Consider the following 17,384-nt stretch of genomic DNA (forward strand, 5'->3'; position numbering starts at 1 on the left):
GCTAAAACACTGTACATTGCTAAAACGTAGCTGATAATATAACACTTGAAATGTCTTTATTTTTTTGAAACTTTTTAGAGTGCAATGTTTACTGTTCATTTCGAATAGTTTTTTGTTGATGTTAAATTAGCTTCTTCTCACTTTTGTTTATTATCTATTTCACTTGCTTTGGCAATGTAAACATATGTTTCCCATGCCAATAAAGGCCCTTTTAATTGAATTGACAGAGAAAGAGATTTGATTTATTAGGATCCCCATTAGCCGACACCAACACATAACGAAAAAAAGAAAGAGAGAGAGAGAGAGAGAGAGAGAGGCGCGACAGAGGTATGTTTCTTTAACTGGCCAGCGAGGTAATGTTGGTATTGATTGTGTCTGCAACACGTTCCCTTTCTCATTAGCTTGTTAATTAAGAAATGAGGTGTGAGTGCAAACAGGGCTGGCTCGAGGCACAAGGGCCCTGGCCTCCAGGGGGCCCCCATTGATTTCGTTAGTCAATCTCAAATCAGATATCACTAACATGGCATAAGTCTTGGCAAAACGTGTAGAATTGCAGGAAATGTGCTTTAAACTGCAAAAATGTCTCTCTACCCCATTGCAAAATGGATAAAATTGTAAGAAATTAGCTTTACAACTGCAATTTTTTTCTCTATGCCGAAATTAGTAGAATTGCAGACCATGCAAAATGTGTAGAATTGCAGTTAATTAACTTTAAAACGTACATTTTTCTTTGCGAGGTGGGGGGGGGGGAATCCCCCTCCAAATCTTGCGTGTAGGGCCCCCAAAAGCCTAGGGCCAGCCCTGGATGCAAACAGCCTCGGCACAAGCCATTATCTTTAGCATTAAGTTTTGAATTGAAACAGGCATTGAGGTGAGACGGCTGGGCCTGGAGTAGGAAGTGGTAGAGCCAATCTGTGGAGTGAGGCTACATGAATCACAGACCCTATTCTATTCACAGTTCACTAGTTTTGACCAGAGGGCCCTAAGGGTCTGACTTTGAGGTTTAAATCCTTTATGGAACACTTAGGCAAAGTCAGACACTTAAGGTATGCCTGTGCAGTTCACTTTACAATAGGACAACGACCCTAAGCACACAGCCAAGACAACGCAGGAGTGGCTTCGGGACAAGTCTCTGAATGTCCTTGAGTGGCCCAGCCAGAGCCCGGACTTGAACCCGATCGAACATCTCTGGAGAGACCTGAAAATAGCTGTGAAGCGACGCTCCCCATCCAACCTGACAGAGCTTGAGAGGATCTGCAGAGAAGAATGGGAGAAACTCCCCAAATACAGGTGTGCCAAGCTTGTAGCATCATACCCAAGAAGAGTCGAGGCTGTAATCGCTGCCAAAGGTGCTTCAACAATACATTTGCAAAAAATTTCAAAAACCTATTTTTGCTTTGTCATTATGGGGTATTGTCTGTAGATTGATGAAGGCAAATTTTTTTTGAATCAATTTTAGAATAAGGCTGTAACGTAACAAAATGTGGAAAAAGTCAAGGGGTCTGAATACTTTCCGAATGCACTGTGCCATTTGCTATATAGGAGCTCAATATTTGTATAATTTTAGTTATAGGTCACACTTTTTCTTTTATTCCAGGCTTTATCAACATTTTACGCAAACGGAAATACACAATGGACAAAAAAATATGTTTCTCATCATGGCTCAGCCACATAATGCCAGGGTATATCTGGTGGTCTGTCTCCTCAGCCACATAATGCCAGGGTATATCTGGTGGTCTGTCTCCTCAGCCACATAATGCCAGGGTATATCTGGTGGTCTGTCTCCTCAGCCACATAATGCCAGGGTATATCTGGTGGTCTGTCTCCTCAGCCACATAATGCCAGGGTATATCTGGTGGTCTGTCTCCTCAGCTACATAATGCCAGGGGTATATCTGGTGGTCTGTCTCCTCAGCCACATAATGCCAGGGTATATCTGGTGGTCTGTCTCCTCAGCCACACAATGCCAGGGTATATCTGGTGGTCTGTCTCCTCAGCCACATAATGCCAGGGTATATCTGGTGGTCTGTCTCCTCAGCCACATAATGCCAGGGTATATCTGGTGGTCTGTCTCTTCAGCCACATAATGCCAGGGTATATCTGGTGGTCTGTCTCCTCAGCCACATAATGCCAGGGTATATCTGGTGGTCTGTCTCCTCAGCCACATAATGCCAGGGTATATCTGGTGGTCTGTCTCCTCAGCCACATAATGCCAGGGTATATCTGGTGGTCTGTCTCCTCAGCCACATAATGCCAGGGTATATCTGGTGGTCTGTCTCCTCAGCCACATAATGCCAGGGTATATCTGGTGGTCTGTCTCCTCAGCCACATAATGCCAGGGTATATCTGGTGGTCTGTCTCCTCAGCCACATAATGCCAGGGTATATCTGGTGGTCTGTCTCCTCAGCCACATAATGCCAGGGTATATCTGGTGGTCTGCCTCCTCAGCCACATAATGCCAGGGTATATCTGGTGGTCTGTCTCCTCAGCCACATAATGCCAGGGTATATCTGGTGGTCTGTCTCCTCAGCCACATAATGCCAGGGGTATATCTGGTGGTCTGTCTCCTCAGCCACATAATGCCAGGGTATATCTGGTGGTCTGTCTCCTCATGGCTCAGCCACATAATGCCAGGGTATATCTGGTGGTCTGTCTCCTCAGCTACATAATGCCAGGGTATATCTGGTGGTCTGTCTCCTCAGCTACATAATGCCAGGGTATATCTGGTGGTCTGTCTCCTCATTCACATAATGCCAGGGTATATCTGGTGGTCTGTCTCCTCATGGCTCAGCCACATAATGCCAGGGTATATCTGGTGATCTGTCTCCTCAGCCACATAATGCCAGGGTATATCTGGTGGTCTGTCTCCTCAGCCACATAATGCCAGGGGTATATCTGGTGGTCTGTCTCCTCAGCCACATAATGCCAGGGTATATCTGGTGGTCTGTCTCCTCATGGCTCAGCTACATAATGCCAGGATATATCTGGTGGTCTGTCTCCTCAGCCACATAATGCCAGGGTATATCTGGTGGTCTGTCTCCTCAGCCACATAATGCCAGGGTATATCTGGTGGTCTGTCTCCTCAGCCACATAATGCCAGGGTATATCTGGTGGTCTGTCTCCTCAGCCACATAATGCCAGGGTATATCTGGTGGTCTGTCTCCTCAGCCACATAATGCCAGGGTATATCTGGTGGTCTGTCTCCTCAGCCACATAATGCCAGGGTATATCTGGTGGGCTGTCTGGAATCAGACCAAGCGTATATCGTGGTAGAAAGGGAAGTAGAGGATAAAATGAGTTTCATTCTCTATTTCTTCGAGGTCACAATAGTTACATAGTCCTTCCTCTTCCATTTCACCACAATACCGACCTGTTTCAATACGCAGAGGCAATGTCCCTGACCTTCCCTGTGCACATAGCCATCTCTTGCTTTTAGATATGTTATACATAATATATCTCTCACACACCAATTCACCCTTAATCAAACAAAAGGTTCTCAATGTAGGTTTATGATTCATCTCCTCTATCAATTTATTTTCATATTGCATCATCATCAGTTGTTTTTAATAGCGTCTATGTCTCCCTTAATTTAGTTTTCGTACAACTGTTCACAGTCAGACTGTTCGGAAAAGGTTAGACATTTCAGTTGCCCAGGCTCCCCCTACGGAGAGATCACGTTGATAAACTTTACTAGCTATTCTGTCAGTTGGCATACCCAACATTCTATTCCAAAGTCTCACCATCCCGCGTCCCCAGTTGTTGCCAGTATATATAGGTACAGTATATATAAATATAGGTGAAAACCTGAGGACACCTAGAAGTAACGTACTGCTCTGTTATGGACGTGTTCGTTTTTTAAGATCCCTCTTAGCACCCCACACAAGGGTTCTGACATTGTGTTTTCCAGTTAAGTTTTCAGGGAACATAAAATTATTCCTCAAAATACTCCACATTTTCGTTACCTGAGAACAAACAAGCAAAACCCTTCTCCCACTCATGAAGTACCTGTGTAACATCAGAGTTCAGCCCCCCCGCCCTTACCTGACTTCCATGGGAATTGTCTTATGTACCTGTGTAACATCAGAGTTCAGCCTCCCGCTCTTCCCTGACTTAGAGACCGCTCTTCCCTGACTTCCATGGGAATTGTCTGATGTCCTAAGTTATTTATTTGGTTCCAGAAGGATTTGCTGCCAATTGTTATCTCAAGCAACGAATTAAAAACTACAACATGAGAAGGGAATGTTATCAAAGTTATTTATATTTGAACCTGGTGTGAATGTAAATATAATTAAACTTTCCAAACATCTACAACAATTCTTTCCTGATACCTTTCATTAAAATACAGATCAATATCATGCAAGATCAGACACGCACGCACGACACGCACCGCCACACACACACACACACACACACACACACACACACACACACACACACACACACACACACACACACACACACACACACACACACACACACACACACACACACACACACACTCACACACACACACACACACACACACACACACACACACACACACACACACACACACACACACTACAGCGCAGTACCCTACATGTGGCTCACTGTGGATCAGTGCCTTAAGGTCTGGCAGCTTTCTAGTGGTCCTAAACTCCACCTTGGACGCTATCCTCTTCACCACCACGTTCATGTCAGCATAGTCCTTGGCAGAAGACAGATTAAAGGGGTAGGGCCCAGCCCCGGACCCCGCGTTGGGGACCATAGAGAAGTGGTATGGGGAGGGGGTCAAGAGGAGGCCCTTCCTGTCCCCAGTGAGGACATAGGAAGCCATGATGAGGAACACGACGGCGAGGCCGAACAGGAAGCTGTACAGTTTAACCTTCCTGAAGCAGGTCAGGGTGCTCGTACCACATCCCAGAATGCACCAGGGCCAGGGTCGGTGGAGATGGAGAGGGTCACGTTTCACCTCCAGCACGGCAAACAGGCTCATGGCCCTGTCGTCCACCTGGAGTAGCAGAGGTCTCTTCCTGTAGTCCTCCATCGGGGAACCCAGCAGGGTGTATTTGTGGTCCATGTGTGTCATGGTGACAGAGAGGCGGAGGGTGGGGGTGAGTCTGGGTGGTGGGGTGATGGTGGGCTGGCTAGGTCTGAGGACCCACTGTGGTGGGTGGTGGGTTAGTTGGTTCTGGGGTGGTGGGGTGATGGTGGGCTGGCTAGGTCTGAGGACCCACTGTGGTGGTGGGGTGGGGTGGTTGGTTCTGGGGTGGTGGGGTGATGGTGGGCTGGCTAGGTCTGAGGACCCACTGTGGTGGTGGGGGTGGGTTGGTTGGTTCTGGGGTGGTGGGGTGATGGTGGGCTGGCTAGGTCTGAGGACCCACTGTGGTGGTGGGGTGGGGTGGTTGGTTCTGGGGTGGTGGGGTGATGGTGGGCTGGCTAGGTCTGAGGACCCACTGTGGTGGTGGGGTGGGGGTGGTTGGTTCTGGGGTGGTGGGGTGATGGTGGGCTGGCTAGGTCTGAGGACCCACTGTGGTGGTGGGGTGGGGTGGTTGGTTCTGGGGTTGGTGGGGTGATGGTGGGCTGGCTAGGTCTGAGGACCCACTGTGGTGGTGGGGTGGGGTGGTTGGTTCTGGGGTTGGTGGGGTGATAGCCTGAAAGCAGTCTGGTGGATAGTTAGGTCTGGAAGGACAGCTAGGTCTGGGGAGCCACGATGGTAGCTTGGTGGAGGAGGAGGCCGGCTAGGTCTGGGGAGCCACGATGGTAGCTTGGTGGAGGAGGCCGGCTAGGTCTGGGGAGCCACGATGGTAGCTTGGTGGAGGAGGCCGGCTAGGTCTGGGGAGCCACGATGGTAGCTTGGTGGAGGAGGAGGCCGGCTAGGTCTGGGGAGCCACGATGGTAGCTTGGTGGAGGAGGAGGCCGGCTAGGTCTGGGGAGCCACGATGGTAGCTTGTGGAGGAGGCCGGCTAGGTCTACTCAGCCTCAGAGACTTGGTGGAGGAGGAGGAGAGGTGGTGGAGGTGGGGATGGAGCCAGTGCGATGGGAGGAGGAATATTGTGGTAGTGGCTCAGGAGGATCATCCATGCTGGGGGTGGGATGGTGCGTACGGACAGACCACCTCTTCAACCACTACTGGAGCGCTGGGAAGAAGAAGAAGAAGAAGAAGAAGAAGAAGAGAAGAAGAAGAAAGAAGAAGAAGAAGAAGAAGAAGAAGAAGAAGAAGAAGAGAAGTCAATATGTTTCCCCTTAAAATGACTTGACACTAAGTGTCTAGCGGATTCATCCACACTCTAAAAATAACTGGGTTAAAAACAACCCAATTTGGGTTATTTTGGGTCAGGGTCAGTATTGGACAGAACACACGCTGGGCTATTTGGTAACCTAGCACTGGGTCAATATTGGACAGAACACACGCTGGGCTATTTGGTAACCTAGCACTGGGTCAGTATTGGACAGAACACACGCTGGGCTATTTGGTAACCTAGCACTGGGTCAGTATTGGACAGAACACACGCTGGGCTATTTGGTAACCTAGCACTGGGTCAGTATTGGACAGAACACACGCTAGGCTATTTGGTAACCTAGCACTGGGTCAGTATTGGACAGAACACACGCTGGGCTATTTGGTAACCTAGCACTGGGTCAATATTGGACAGAACACACGCTGGGCTATTTGGTAACCTAGCACTGGGTCAGTATTGGACAGAACACACGCTGGGCTATTTGGTAACCTAGCACTGGGTCAATATTGGACAGAACACACGCTGGGCTATTTGGTAACCTAGCACTGGGTCAATATTGGACAGAACACACGCTGGGCTATTTGGTAACCTAGCACTGGGTCAGTATTGGACAGAACACACGCTGGGCTATTTGGTAACCTAGCACTGGGTCAGTATTGGACAGAACACACGCTGGGCTATTTGGTAACCTAGCACTGGGTCAGTATTGGACAGAACACACGCTGGGCTATTTGGTAACCTAGCACTGGGTCAGTATTGGACAGAACACACGCTGGGTTATTTGGTAACCTAGCACTGGGTCAATATTGGACAGAACACACACTGGGCTATTTGGTAACCTAGCACTGGGTCAGTATTGGACAGAACACACGCTGGGCTATTTGGTAACCTAGCACTGTGTCAATATTGGACAGAACACACGCTGGGCTATTTGGTAACCTAGCACTGGGTCAATATTGGACAGAACACACACTGGGCTATTTGGTAACCTAGCACTGTGTCAATATTGGACAGAACACACACTGGGTTAGTTTGACCCAGCCAGTTGGGTTGCGTGAATAACTCAACAAGTTGGGTTGTTGGGATTACCCAAACATGGGTTCATTTAACCATCAGCTGGGTATATTAAATGTCATGCTGGGTTGACCTAGCAGCTGGGTCTTTTATCATGTAATCCTTAGGTTGTTTTCAGGACGCGTGGCTTATTAGGGGCGTGGCTTTCAGCTAGATCTTATTGGCCACCCGTGAGCGCAAATGTAATTCCTGTTCATCATGTTAAATGTACATACTGTTCCTTCATAATTTGTTTAACATATTCTTCTATAATATTACGATTATTTATTACATATTATAATAAAGTATCCCAGCATATTGCCTAATAAGGTACCACCTTACTGTATCCCAACATAGGCTTTTAGGGAACTCATACACTTCTGTAAACGTGATTGAATCTGCAAAAAATGTAAATGTTCGACCTTAACGTGATAACTATACAACAGAACAGATGAACAGGAATGACATTTACTCTCACGGGTGGCTGAAAACAACTATCCTAAAGCCACGCCCCCTACTAAACTACGCCGCCAGTCTTCTGATCATATCTCAATCCCAGCACCAATAACCCAGCAGTCTTTAAAGAAAACAACCCAACTTAGTTACCCAACGCCTGCAACCCAGCAATTGGGTCAAACAAATAACCCAGCATTTTTTTAGAGTGCAAAGCTGCTTGTGCCCTGGAAGAGGAAGGGTTGAGTATGTGTGACCGAAGTACTACGTCATGTTTGATCTAAATCACAGACTCTTCCACTGAAACTGACTAGCGATATTTCCCCCTTCAAATCTGTTGACACTTGTCTAGCCAATTCATCCTGATCTGAAGCAGGGAAAGTGATTATATGGAAAACCTCTCAATCACAAACACAACAACAAAGAAACACTATATACATACATGAACTTCCATTGTAGACTTTCTGTTGTTCCTGCTGAATCCATAACTTAAAAGTTCTCTCTCTCACGAGGCTACAGTCTGTCTCTCTCTGAGTCAGTCTAGTAAATCTCTCTCTCTCTCTGAGGCTACTGTCAGTATGTCTCTCTCTGAGTCAGTCAAGTAAATATCTCTTTCTCTCTCTCTCTCTCTCTGATGCTACCGTCTGTCTCTGTCTGAGTCAGTCTAGCAAAGCTCTCTCTCTCTCTCTCTCTCTCGGAGGCTACAGTCTCTCTCTGAGTCAGTCTTGTCTTATCATAGTTGCAGCAGACGTCACAACAACGTCCCACTAGCCTTAATTGATGCAGATATTCTGCCACAGAGCGGATGGGGCTGTACTCAGGATATTGGTCACATCCTGGTAAAGTGCTGACTAGCGGTTATCTTATGCGTCTGTGTGCGTGCGTGCATGTCTGTACTCTCGAATCAGGAACCAGGTAACAGCGAGGGCAGCTTCCATTGAAACCTGCTGATTACATTTACATTAATATCAGACAGCATGGGATACATTTACATTAACATCAGACAACATGGGATACATTTACATTAATATCAGACAGCATGGGTACATTTACATTAACATCAGACAACATGGGATACATTTACATTAACATCAGACAACATGGGATACATTTACATTAATATCAGACAGCATGGGATACATTTACATTAATATCAGACAACATGGGATACATTTACATTAATATCAGACAGCATGGGATACATTTACATTAATATCAGACAGCATGGGATACATTTACATTAATATCAGACAACATGGGATACATTTACATTAATATCAGACAACATGGGATACATTTACATTAATATCAGACAACATGGGATACATTTACATTAATATCAGACAGCATGGGATACATTTACATTAATATCAGACAGCATGGGATACATTTACATTAATATCAGACAGCATGGGATACATTTACATTAATATCAGACAGCATGGGATACATTTACATTAATATCAGACAGCATGGGATACATTTACATTAATATCAGACAACATGGGATACATTTACATTAATATCAGACAACATGGGATACATTTACATTAATATCAGACAACATGGGATACATTTACATTAATATCAGACAGCATGGGATACATTTACATTAATATCAGACAACATGGGATACATTTACATTAATATCAGACAGCATGGGATACATTTACATTAATATCAGACAGCATGGGATACATTTCAAAACCGGACAGACAATAAGCAATTCTGATACTGTTGAACTCATATTCCATAGAGTGTCCAGATGGCATGATGTGTTAACAATTAACGACATTGCGTTAACAATTAAAAATGGATTTCAACTATCGTGAAAAACTTCTGTGTTACAATCCTCCAGAAAGAATCCAGCTGTGTTCAGACAGTATAGTAGACAGGACATGGCAGGGCAGGGCAGGACAGGGCAGGACATGGCAGGGCAGGACAGGACAGGGCAGGACAGGGCAGGGCAGGGCAGGGCAGTGCAGGACAGGGCAGGACAGGGCAGGGCAGGGCAGGGCAGGGCAGGGCAGGGCAGGACAGGGCAGGGCAGGGCAGGACAGGGCAGGGCAGGGCAGGGCAGGGCAGGACAGGACAGGACAGGGCAGGGCAGGGCAGTGCAGGACAGGGCAGGACAGGGCAGGACAGGGCAGGACAGGGCAGGGCAGGGCAGGGCAGGGCAGGGCAGGGCAGGGCAGGGCAGGGCAGGACAGGGCAGGGCAGGGCAGGGCAGTGCAGGACAGGGCAGGGCAGGGCAGGACAGGGCAGGACAGGGGCAGGGCAGGGCAGGGCAGGACAGGGCAGGGCAGGGCAGGGCAGGGCAGGACAGGACAGGGCAGGGCAGGACAGGACAGGGCAGGACAGGACAGGGCAGGGCAGGGCAGGGCAGGGCAGGGCAGGACAGGACAGGACAGGGCAGGACAGGACAGGACAGGGCAGGACAGGACAGGGCAGGGCAGGGCAGTGCAGGGCAGTACAGGGCAGGACAGGACAGGGCAGGGCAGGGCAGGGCAGGGCAGGGCAGGGCAGGACAGGCCAGGGCAGGACAGGACAGGGCAGGACAGGACAGGACAGGGCAGGGCAGGGCAGGGCAGTGCAGGGCAGTACAGGGCAGGACAGGACAGGGCAGGACAGGACAGGGCAGGACAGGGCAGGACAGGGCAGGGCAGGGCAGTGCAGGACAGGGCAGGGCAGGGCAGGGCAGGACAGGGCAGGGCAGGGCAGGACAGGACAGGACAGGGCAGGGCAGGGCAGGGCAGGACAGGACAGGACAGGGCAGGGCAGGGCAGGGCAGGACAGGGCAGGACAGGGCAGGGCAGTGCAGGACATAGCAGGGCAGTGCAGTGCAGTGCAGTGCAGTGCAGTGCAGTGCAGTGCAGGACAGTACAGGGCAGGGCAGGGCAGGGCAGGGCAGGGCAGGGCAGGGCAGGACAGGACAGGGCAGGACAGGGCAGGACAGGGCAGGACAGGGCAGGACAGGACAGGACAGGGCAGGGCAGGGCAGTGCAGGGCAGTACAGGGCAGGGCAGGGCAGGGCAGTGCAGTGCAGTGCAGTGCAGTGCAGTGCAGGACAGTACAGGGCAGGGCAGGGCAGGGCAGGGCAGGGCAGGACAGGACAGGACAGGGCAGGACAGGGCAGGACAGGGCATGGCAGGGCAGTGCAGGGCAGTACAGGGCAGGGCAGGGCAGTGCAGGACAGGGCAGGGCAGTGCAGGGCAGTACAGGGCAGGGCAGGGCAGGGCAGTGCAGGACATGGCAGGGCAGGGCAGTGCAGGACAGTGCAGGACATGGCAGGGCAGGGCAGGACAGGGCAGGACAGTACAGGCCAGGGCAGGGCAGGACAGGGCAGGGCAGTGCAGGGCAGGGCAGGGCAGGGCAGGGCAGGGCAGGGCAGGGCAGGGCAGGGGCAGTGCAGGACAGGGCAGGGCAGTGCAGGGCGTGGGCAGGCAGGGCGGGGCAGTGCAGGACATGGCAGGGCAGGGCAGTACAGGACAGGACAGGACAGGGCAGGGCAGGGCAGGACAGGGCAGGACAGGGCAGGGCAGGGCAGGGCAGGGCAGTGCAGGGCAGTACAGGGCAGGGCAGGGCAGGGCAGTGCAGGACAGGGCAGGGCAGTGCAGGGCAGTACAGGGCAGGGCAGGGCAGGGCAGTGCAGGACATGGCAGGGCAGGGCAGTACAGGACAGGGCAGGGCAGGGCAGGGCAGTGCAGGACATGGCAGGGCAGTGCAGGGCAGTACAGGGCAGGGCAGGGCAGGGCAGTGCAGGACATGGCAGGGCAGGGCAGGGCAGTGCAGGACATGGCAGGGCAGGGCAGGGCAGTACATGGCAGGGCAGGGCAGGGCAGTACAGGACAGGACAGGGCAGGGCAGGGCAGTACAGGACAGGACAGGACAGTACAGGGCAGGGCAGGACAGGGCAGTGCAGTATAGTGCAGGGCAGAGCAGGACAGTACAGGGCAGGGCAGTGCAGGACAGGGCAGGGCAGTAAACATATACAGTGGGGAGAACAAGTATTTGATACACTGCCGATTTTGCAGGTTTTCCTACTTACAAAGCATGTAGAGGTCTGTAATTTTTATCATAGGTACACTTCAACTGTGAGAGACGGAATCTAACAAAAATCCAGACGGGGAATTCGCATTTCCTCTTTAGTGTCACGATCGTCGGAGGAAGTGGACCAATGCGCAGCGTGATAAGTGAACATCCTTTATTTTGTTGAGAACACCACACGAACAAAACAACAAAACCGATCGAAACGTGAAGTCCTTGGTTACAATACAAACCATACGGAACAAGATCCCACAACACACTGTGGAAAACAGGCTGCCTAAGTATGGTTCCCAATCAGAGACAACAAGCAACAGCTGATACCGTTGCCTCTGATTGAGAACCACACGCCAACATAGAAACAAATGAACTAGAATATAACCCTAGCACACAAAACACATAGAAACAACACACCCTGGCTCAACATAACAGAGTCCCAGAGCCGGGCGTGACAGTACCCCCAAAGGCGCGGATCAGCGCGCCAAACATAAACCGAAGAGGGAGGGCCGGGTGGGCATTCCTCCTCGGAGGCGGTTCCGCTCGGGCTTGACCCCACCCTCCAACAAACCCCCAAAGCGCCCTGGTCGGTCTGGCCCTGCTGGCCGGAGCTGGACTGAACACTGGTGGAGCGGTTGCTCTAGCTCGGAGTGGAGCAGCTGACCGGTGCCTGGTGGAACAGGCACGGGCTGTGCGGACTGACGACGCGCACCACAGGCTTGGTGCGGGAGCAAGGCCGGGCGGACCGGGCTGACGCCGCGCACCATTGGCTGGTGCGGGGGAGCAGGACGGGCGAACCGGGCTGACGGCGCGCACCACAGGCTTGCGGGGGAGCAGGACGGGCGAACCGGGCTGACGGCGCACCACTGGCTTGAAAGGGAGCAGGAACAGGCCGACCCGGGCTGGCGAGCCGCACCACAGGCTTTGGTGCAAGGGGCAGGAAATGCCGGACCGGGCTGGCGACGCGCACCACAGGCTCGGTGCGAGAGGACAGGAACAAGCCCGGACCGTACTGGGGACACACACCACTGGCCCCTACGGGGATCAGGAACGGGCCGGACCGGACTGGCAACACACCCCAGTACCTCTCGCCGTGCCACTACATTCTCCTTCCCCCTGGTGACCAGTGACTCCGTAACCTGGCGGCCTCCTTTGCCAACCCGCTGAACCACTCTATCCCGGCCTCCTGCTGCCCGTCGTCCCACGGCGTGAGCCCCCCTAAAAAATTCTGGCCGTCTCTCTCCCCCGTGGGCCAGGCCTCCATGGCTCTCGCCAGACTCTCGCTCCTCTGCTCCAAAGTCCAGCCTCTCTCCTCCTCACGCTGCTTGACCCAGTCGAGGTTGATATTCATCAGAGTCACCTCTGGCGTTGGCTCCTGGACACGCTGCTTGGTCCAGTGTTGGTGGGATCTTCTGTCCCGATCGTCGGAGGAAGTGGACCAATGCGCAGCGTGATAAGTGAACATCCTTTATTTTGTTGAGAACACCACACGAACAAAACAACAAAACGATACGAAACGTGAAGTCCTTGGTTACAATACAAACCATACGCAACAAGATCCCACAACACACTGTGGAAAACAGGCTGCCTAAGTATGGTTCCCAATCAGAGACAACAAGCAACAGCTGATACACGTTGCCTCTGATTGAGAACCACACCGGCCAAGATAGAAACAAATGAACTAGAATATAACCCTAGCACACAAAACACATAGAAACAACACACCCTGGCTCAACATAACAGAGTCCCAGAGCCAGGGCGTGACATTTAGAAGGTTGCAGGAAATACGAATCACTGATGCGTTCTGTTCATGTCTTATGATAAAACGTGGCAAATTAATCAATTTTCAATACATTTAGTTTATTCCCTACTGAGTTCAATACGTTTTTGAATATTGTTGAATTCCGGTTTTAATGTCTGGATTCTGGGATTTCGTCCACGGTCTCTGCATCGCAGATTTTATACTACTGACATTACACTTCCCATGGTCCCTCTGAGGACAGAGACTGACATTACACTTCCCATGGTCCCTCTGAGGACAGAGACTGACATTACACTTCCCATGGTCCATCTGAGGACAGAGACTGACATTACACTTCCCATGGTCCCTCTGAGGACAGAGACTGACACTGTGACGTTAACACTGACACACAAAACTGCATTTATAACGCCTTATGATACACTGAGCGCATTATAACACCTGTTATGAGCTGTCACAACAACTCTAGTGTTACCAATATGACTTTAGAAAGAGTGTTGAGGTCGGAGAGAACATAAAACATCACGGTGGAAAGTTACTGCCTCCACATACCGATCCTATAAATGAGTCGACGCCCAACACTGAGAGATCACAGAAAGAGAGAGAGAAGAGAGAGAGAGAGAGAGAGAGAGAGAGAGAGAGAGAGAGAGAGAGAGAGAGAGAGAGAGAGAGAGAGAGAGCAGAGAGAGAGAGAGAGAGAGGAGGAGGAAGGGTGGGAGAGGGAGAGAGAGAGAGAGAGAGAGAGAGAGAGAGAGAGAGAGAGAGAGAGAGAGAGAGAGACAGAGAGACAGAGAGAGAGAGAGAGAGAGAGAGACAGAGAGAGACAGAGAGAGAGAGAGAGACGAGAGAGAGAGAGAGAGAAGCGAGAGAGAGAGAGAGAGAAGAAGAGAGACAGAGAGAGAGAGAGAGATTTTATTTTATTTTATTTTATTAGGATCTCTTTTAGTCCTCATTTGGACTAATCTTCAAGAGTCCTTAAACATTAAAAATACAATTTATAATACGATCACATTTTCACATATAACACACTGTTACAAACAGACGTAATACACTGACATATTGACCAGATAAATACTCTAACAGTCTGAAAAAATAGATTGATTCCTTCATCTACCATAGTCCTGCACAACCTTCCGATTTATTATATTTAAATGGTTCTAAAGTATTGTTTGAATTTACAGTGAGGGAAAAAAGTATTCCCTGATTCCCTGCTGATTTTGTACGTTTGCCCACTGACAAAGAAATGATCAGTCTATAATTTTAATGGTAGGTTTATTTGAACAGTGAGAGACAGAATAACAACAAAAAAATCCAGAAAAACGCATGTCAAAAATGTTATAAATTGATTTGCATTTTATTGAGGGAAATAAGTATTTGACCCCTCTCAATTAGAAAGATTTCTGGCTCCCAGGTATCTTTTAGACAGGTAACGAGCTGAGATTAGGAGCACACTCTTAAAGGAGTGCTTCAGTAATCTCAGTTTGTTACCTGTATAAGACACCTGTCCACAGGAAGTAATCAATCAATCAGATTCCAAACTCTCCACCATGGCCAAGACCAAGAGCTCTCCGAGGATGTCAGGGACAAGATTGTAGACCTACACAAGGCTGGAATGGGCTACAAGACCATCGTCAAGCAGCTTGGTAGAGAAGGTGACAACAGTTGAGTGCGATTATTCGCAAATGGAGAGAAACACAATAACTGTCAATCTCCCCTCGGCCTGGGGCTCCATGCAAGATCTCACCTCGTGGAGTTGCAATGATCATGAGAACGGTGAGGAATCAGCCCAGAACTACACGGGAGGATCTTGTCAATGATCTCAAGGCAGCTGGGACCATAGTCACCAAGAAAACAATTGGTAACACATTACGCCGTGAAGGACTGAAATCCTGCAGCGCCCGCAAGGTCCCCCTGCTCAAAAAAGCACATACACAGGCCCGTCTGAAGTTTGCCAATGAACATCTGAATGATTCAGAGGAGAACTGGGTGAAAGTGTTGTGATCAGATGAGACCAAAATTGAGCTATTTGGCATCAACTCAACTCGCCGTGTTTGGAGGAGGAGGAATGCTGCTTATGACCCCAAGAACACCATCCCCACCGTCAAACATGGAGGTGGAAACATTATGCTTTGGGGGTGTTTTTCTGCTAAGGGGACAGGACAACTTCACCGCATCAAAGGGACGATGGATTGAGCCATGTACCGTCAAATCTTGGGTGAGAACCTCCTTTCCTCAGCCAGGGCATTGAAAATGGGTTGTGGATGGGTATTCCAGCATGACAATGACCCAAAACACACGGCCAAGGCAACAAAGGAGTGGCTCAAGAAGAAGCACATTAAGGTCCTGCAGTGGCCCAGCCAGTCTCCAGACCTTAATCCCATAGAAAATCTGTGGAGGGAGCTGAAGGTTTCGAGTTGCCAAATGTCAGCCTCGAAACCTTAATGACTTGGAGAAGATCTGCAAAGAGGAGTGGGACAAAAATCCCTCCTGAGATGTGTGCAAACCTGGTGGCCAACTACAAGAAACGTCTGACCTCTGTGATTGCCAACAAGGGTTTTGCCACCAAGTACTAAGTCATGTTTTGCAGAGGGGTCTTATTTATAACTTATTTATAATTTATAACATTTTTGACATGCGTTTTTCTGGATTTTTTTGTTGTTATTCTGTCTCTCACTGTTCAAATAAACCTACCATTAAAATTATAGACTGATCATGTCTTTGTCAGTGGGCAAACGTACAAAATCAGCAGGGGATCAAATACTTTTTTCCCCTCACTGTATATATTGAAAGGTTTCTGGTTTGCTCAGATAAATTATTCAATTTCTTTATTGCTCTAAATCGAAATGTTATTTTGCCTATTTCTCTTTTCTGTTTGGATAACACATAGATGGTGGACAATCTATTCCTAGTATTGACTGAATGTCTGTCTCTTACCAACTGAATACTGTTGTGAATGGAGTTTGACCGTTTGGTGTACATTGTGAAATAAAATAAGCATGTTTTTTTTTCAATTATTTTGTTAATTGATGACCAACCAAGAGCATTGTGAATGACCACAACAGAATAATCATATCTCCACCTTAAAACAATCCTTGCTGCTTTGTTCTGTCCAATCTGCAGCCTCCTCATGTCACTTGCTGATGCATCGCCAGACCACAGAACAGTAGTTATCCTGACTCCCAATTAATGCTTGGGTGGTTTGCTTAAGAAAACTTTCCCGGTAAATATTTAGCTATCCTTCTGATCATGCATGCAGAGAGAGAGAGAGGGGGAGAGAGAGAGAGAGAGAGAGAGAGAGAGAGTGTGTGAGAGAGAGAGAGAGAGAGAGAGAGAGAGAGAGAGAGAGAGAGAGAGAGAGAGAAATATCGAGAGGGAGAGACAGAGACAGAGACAGAGACAGAGAGAGAGAGAGAGAGGGAGAAAAAAGAGGGAGAGGGAGAGAGAGACAGCTTCAGTTGTACAATCCAGTCTTGCCCCATACAGAGGTTCCTCCAATGTCTGGACACCTTCATTATGCTCCAAACCCTAAGAAGGCCTCTGTAAAACGGAGGAACTCCCTCCCTAGAAATCCGGCTACTATCAACCAAAAATAAAGCCTTCTTTAAACCTAATCCCCCAACCTACTGTAATACAAGACATGCCACCCCTCTCCAAACCACATTTTCTGGTCCATAAAGCAACCTTTGAATAAACTGAAACCAGAAAGCAGCAGCCCTACTAGCAAGATGTACAAGACCTTGTCTCCCCCACTCTTTTGACAAATACATAACACTTTGTGGAACCCAATGATATTTATCCCAAAACAAATCTACAATAATCGCCTGTTTCTTAGCCAGAAGGCCAGATGGTGGCTCTAAA

General features: G+C 49.2%; 1 protein-coding gene across 1 annotated transcript in view; it reads right to left on the reverse strand.

The window, feature by feature from the left end:
- Positions 1 to 5,085, reverse strand: part of LOC121578346 (carbohydrate sulfotransferase 15-like) — a gene marked incomplete at its 3' end in the record, with an annotated part of 7,570 nt that extends 2,485 nt beyond the window's left edge. Inside the window, exon 1 of the mRNA XM_045219315.1 lies at positions 4,579 to 5,085. Coding sequence (XP_045075250.1) covers positions 4,579 to 5,067 — 489 coding nt within the window. The remainder of the gene's footprint in view (positions 1 to 4,578) is intronic.
- Between the last annotated feature and the right edge of the window lie 12,299 nt (positions 5,086 to 17,384).

Source organism: Coregonus clupeaformis, unplaced genomic scaffold, assembly GCF_020615455.1.
Source record: "Coregonus clupeaformis isolate EN_2021a unplaced genomic scaffold, ASM2061545v1 scaf2260, whole genome shotgun sequence".
Classification (NCBI taxonomy): Eukaryota; Metazoa; Chordata; class Actinopteri; order Salmoniformes; family Salmonidae; genus Coregonus; species Coregonus clupeaformis.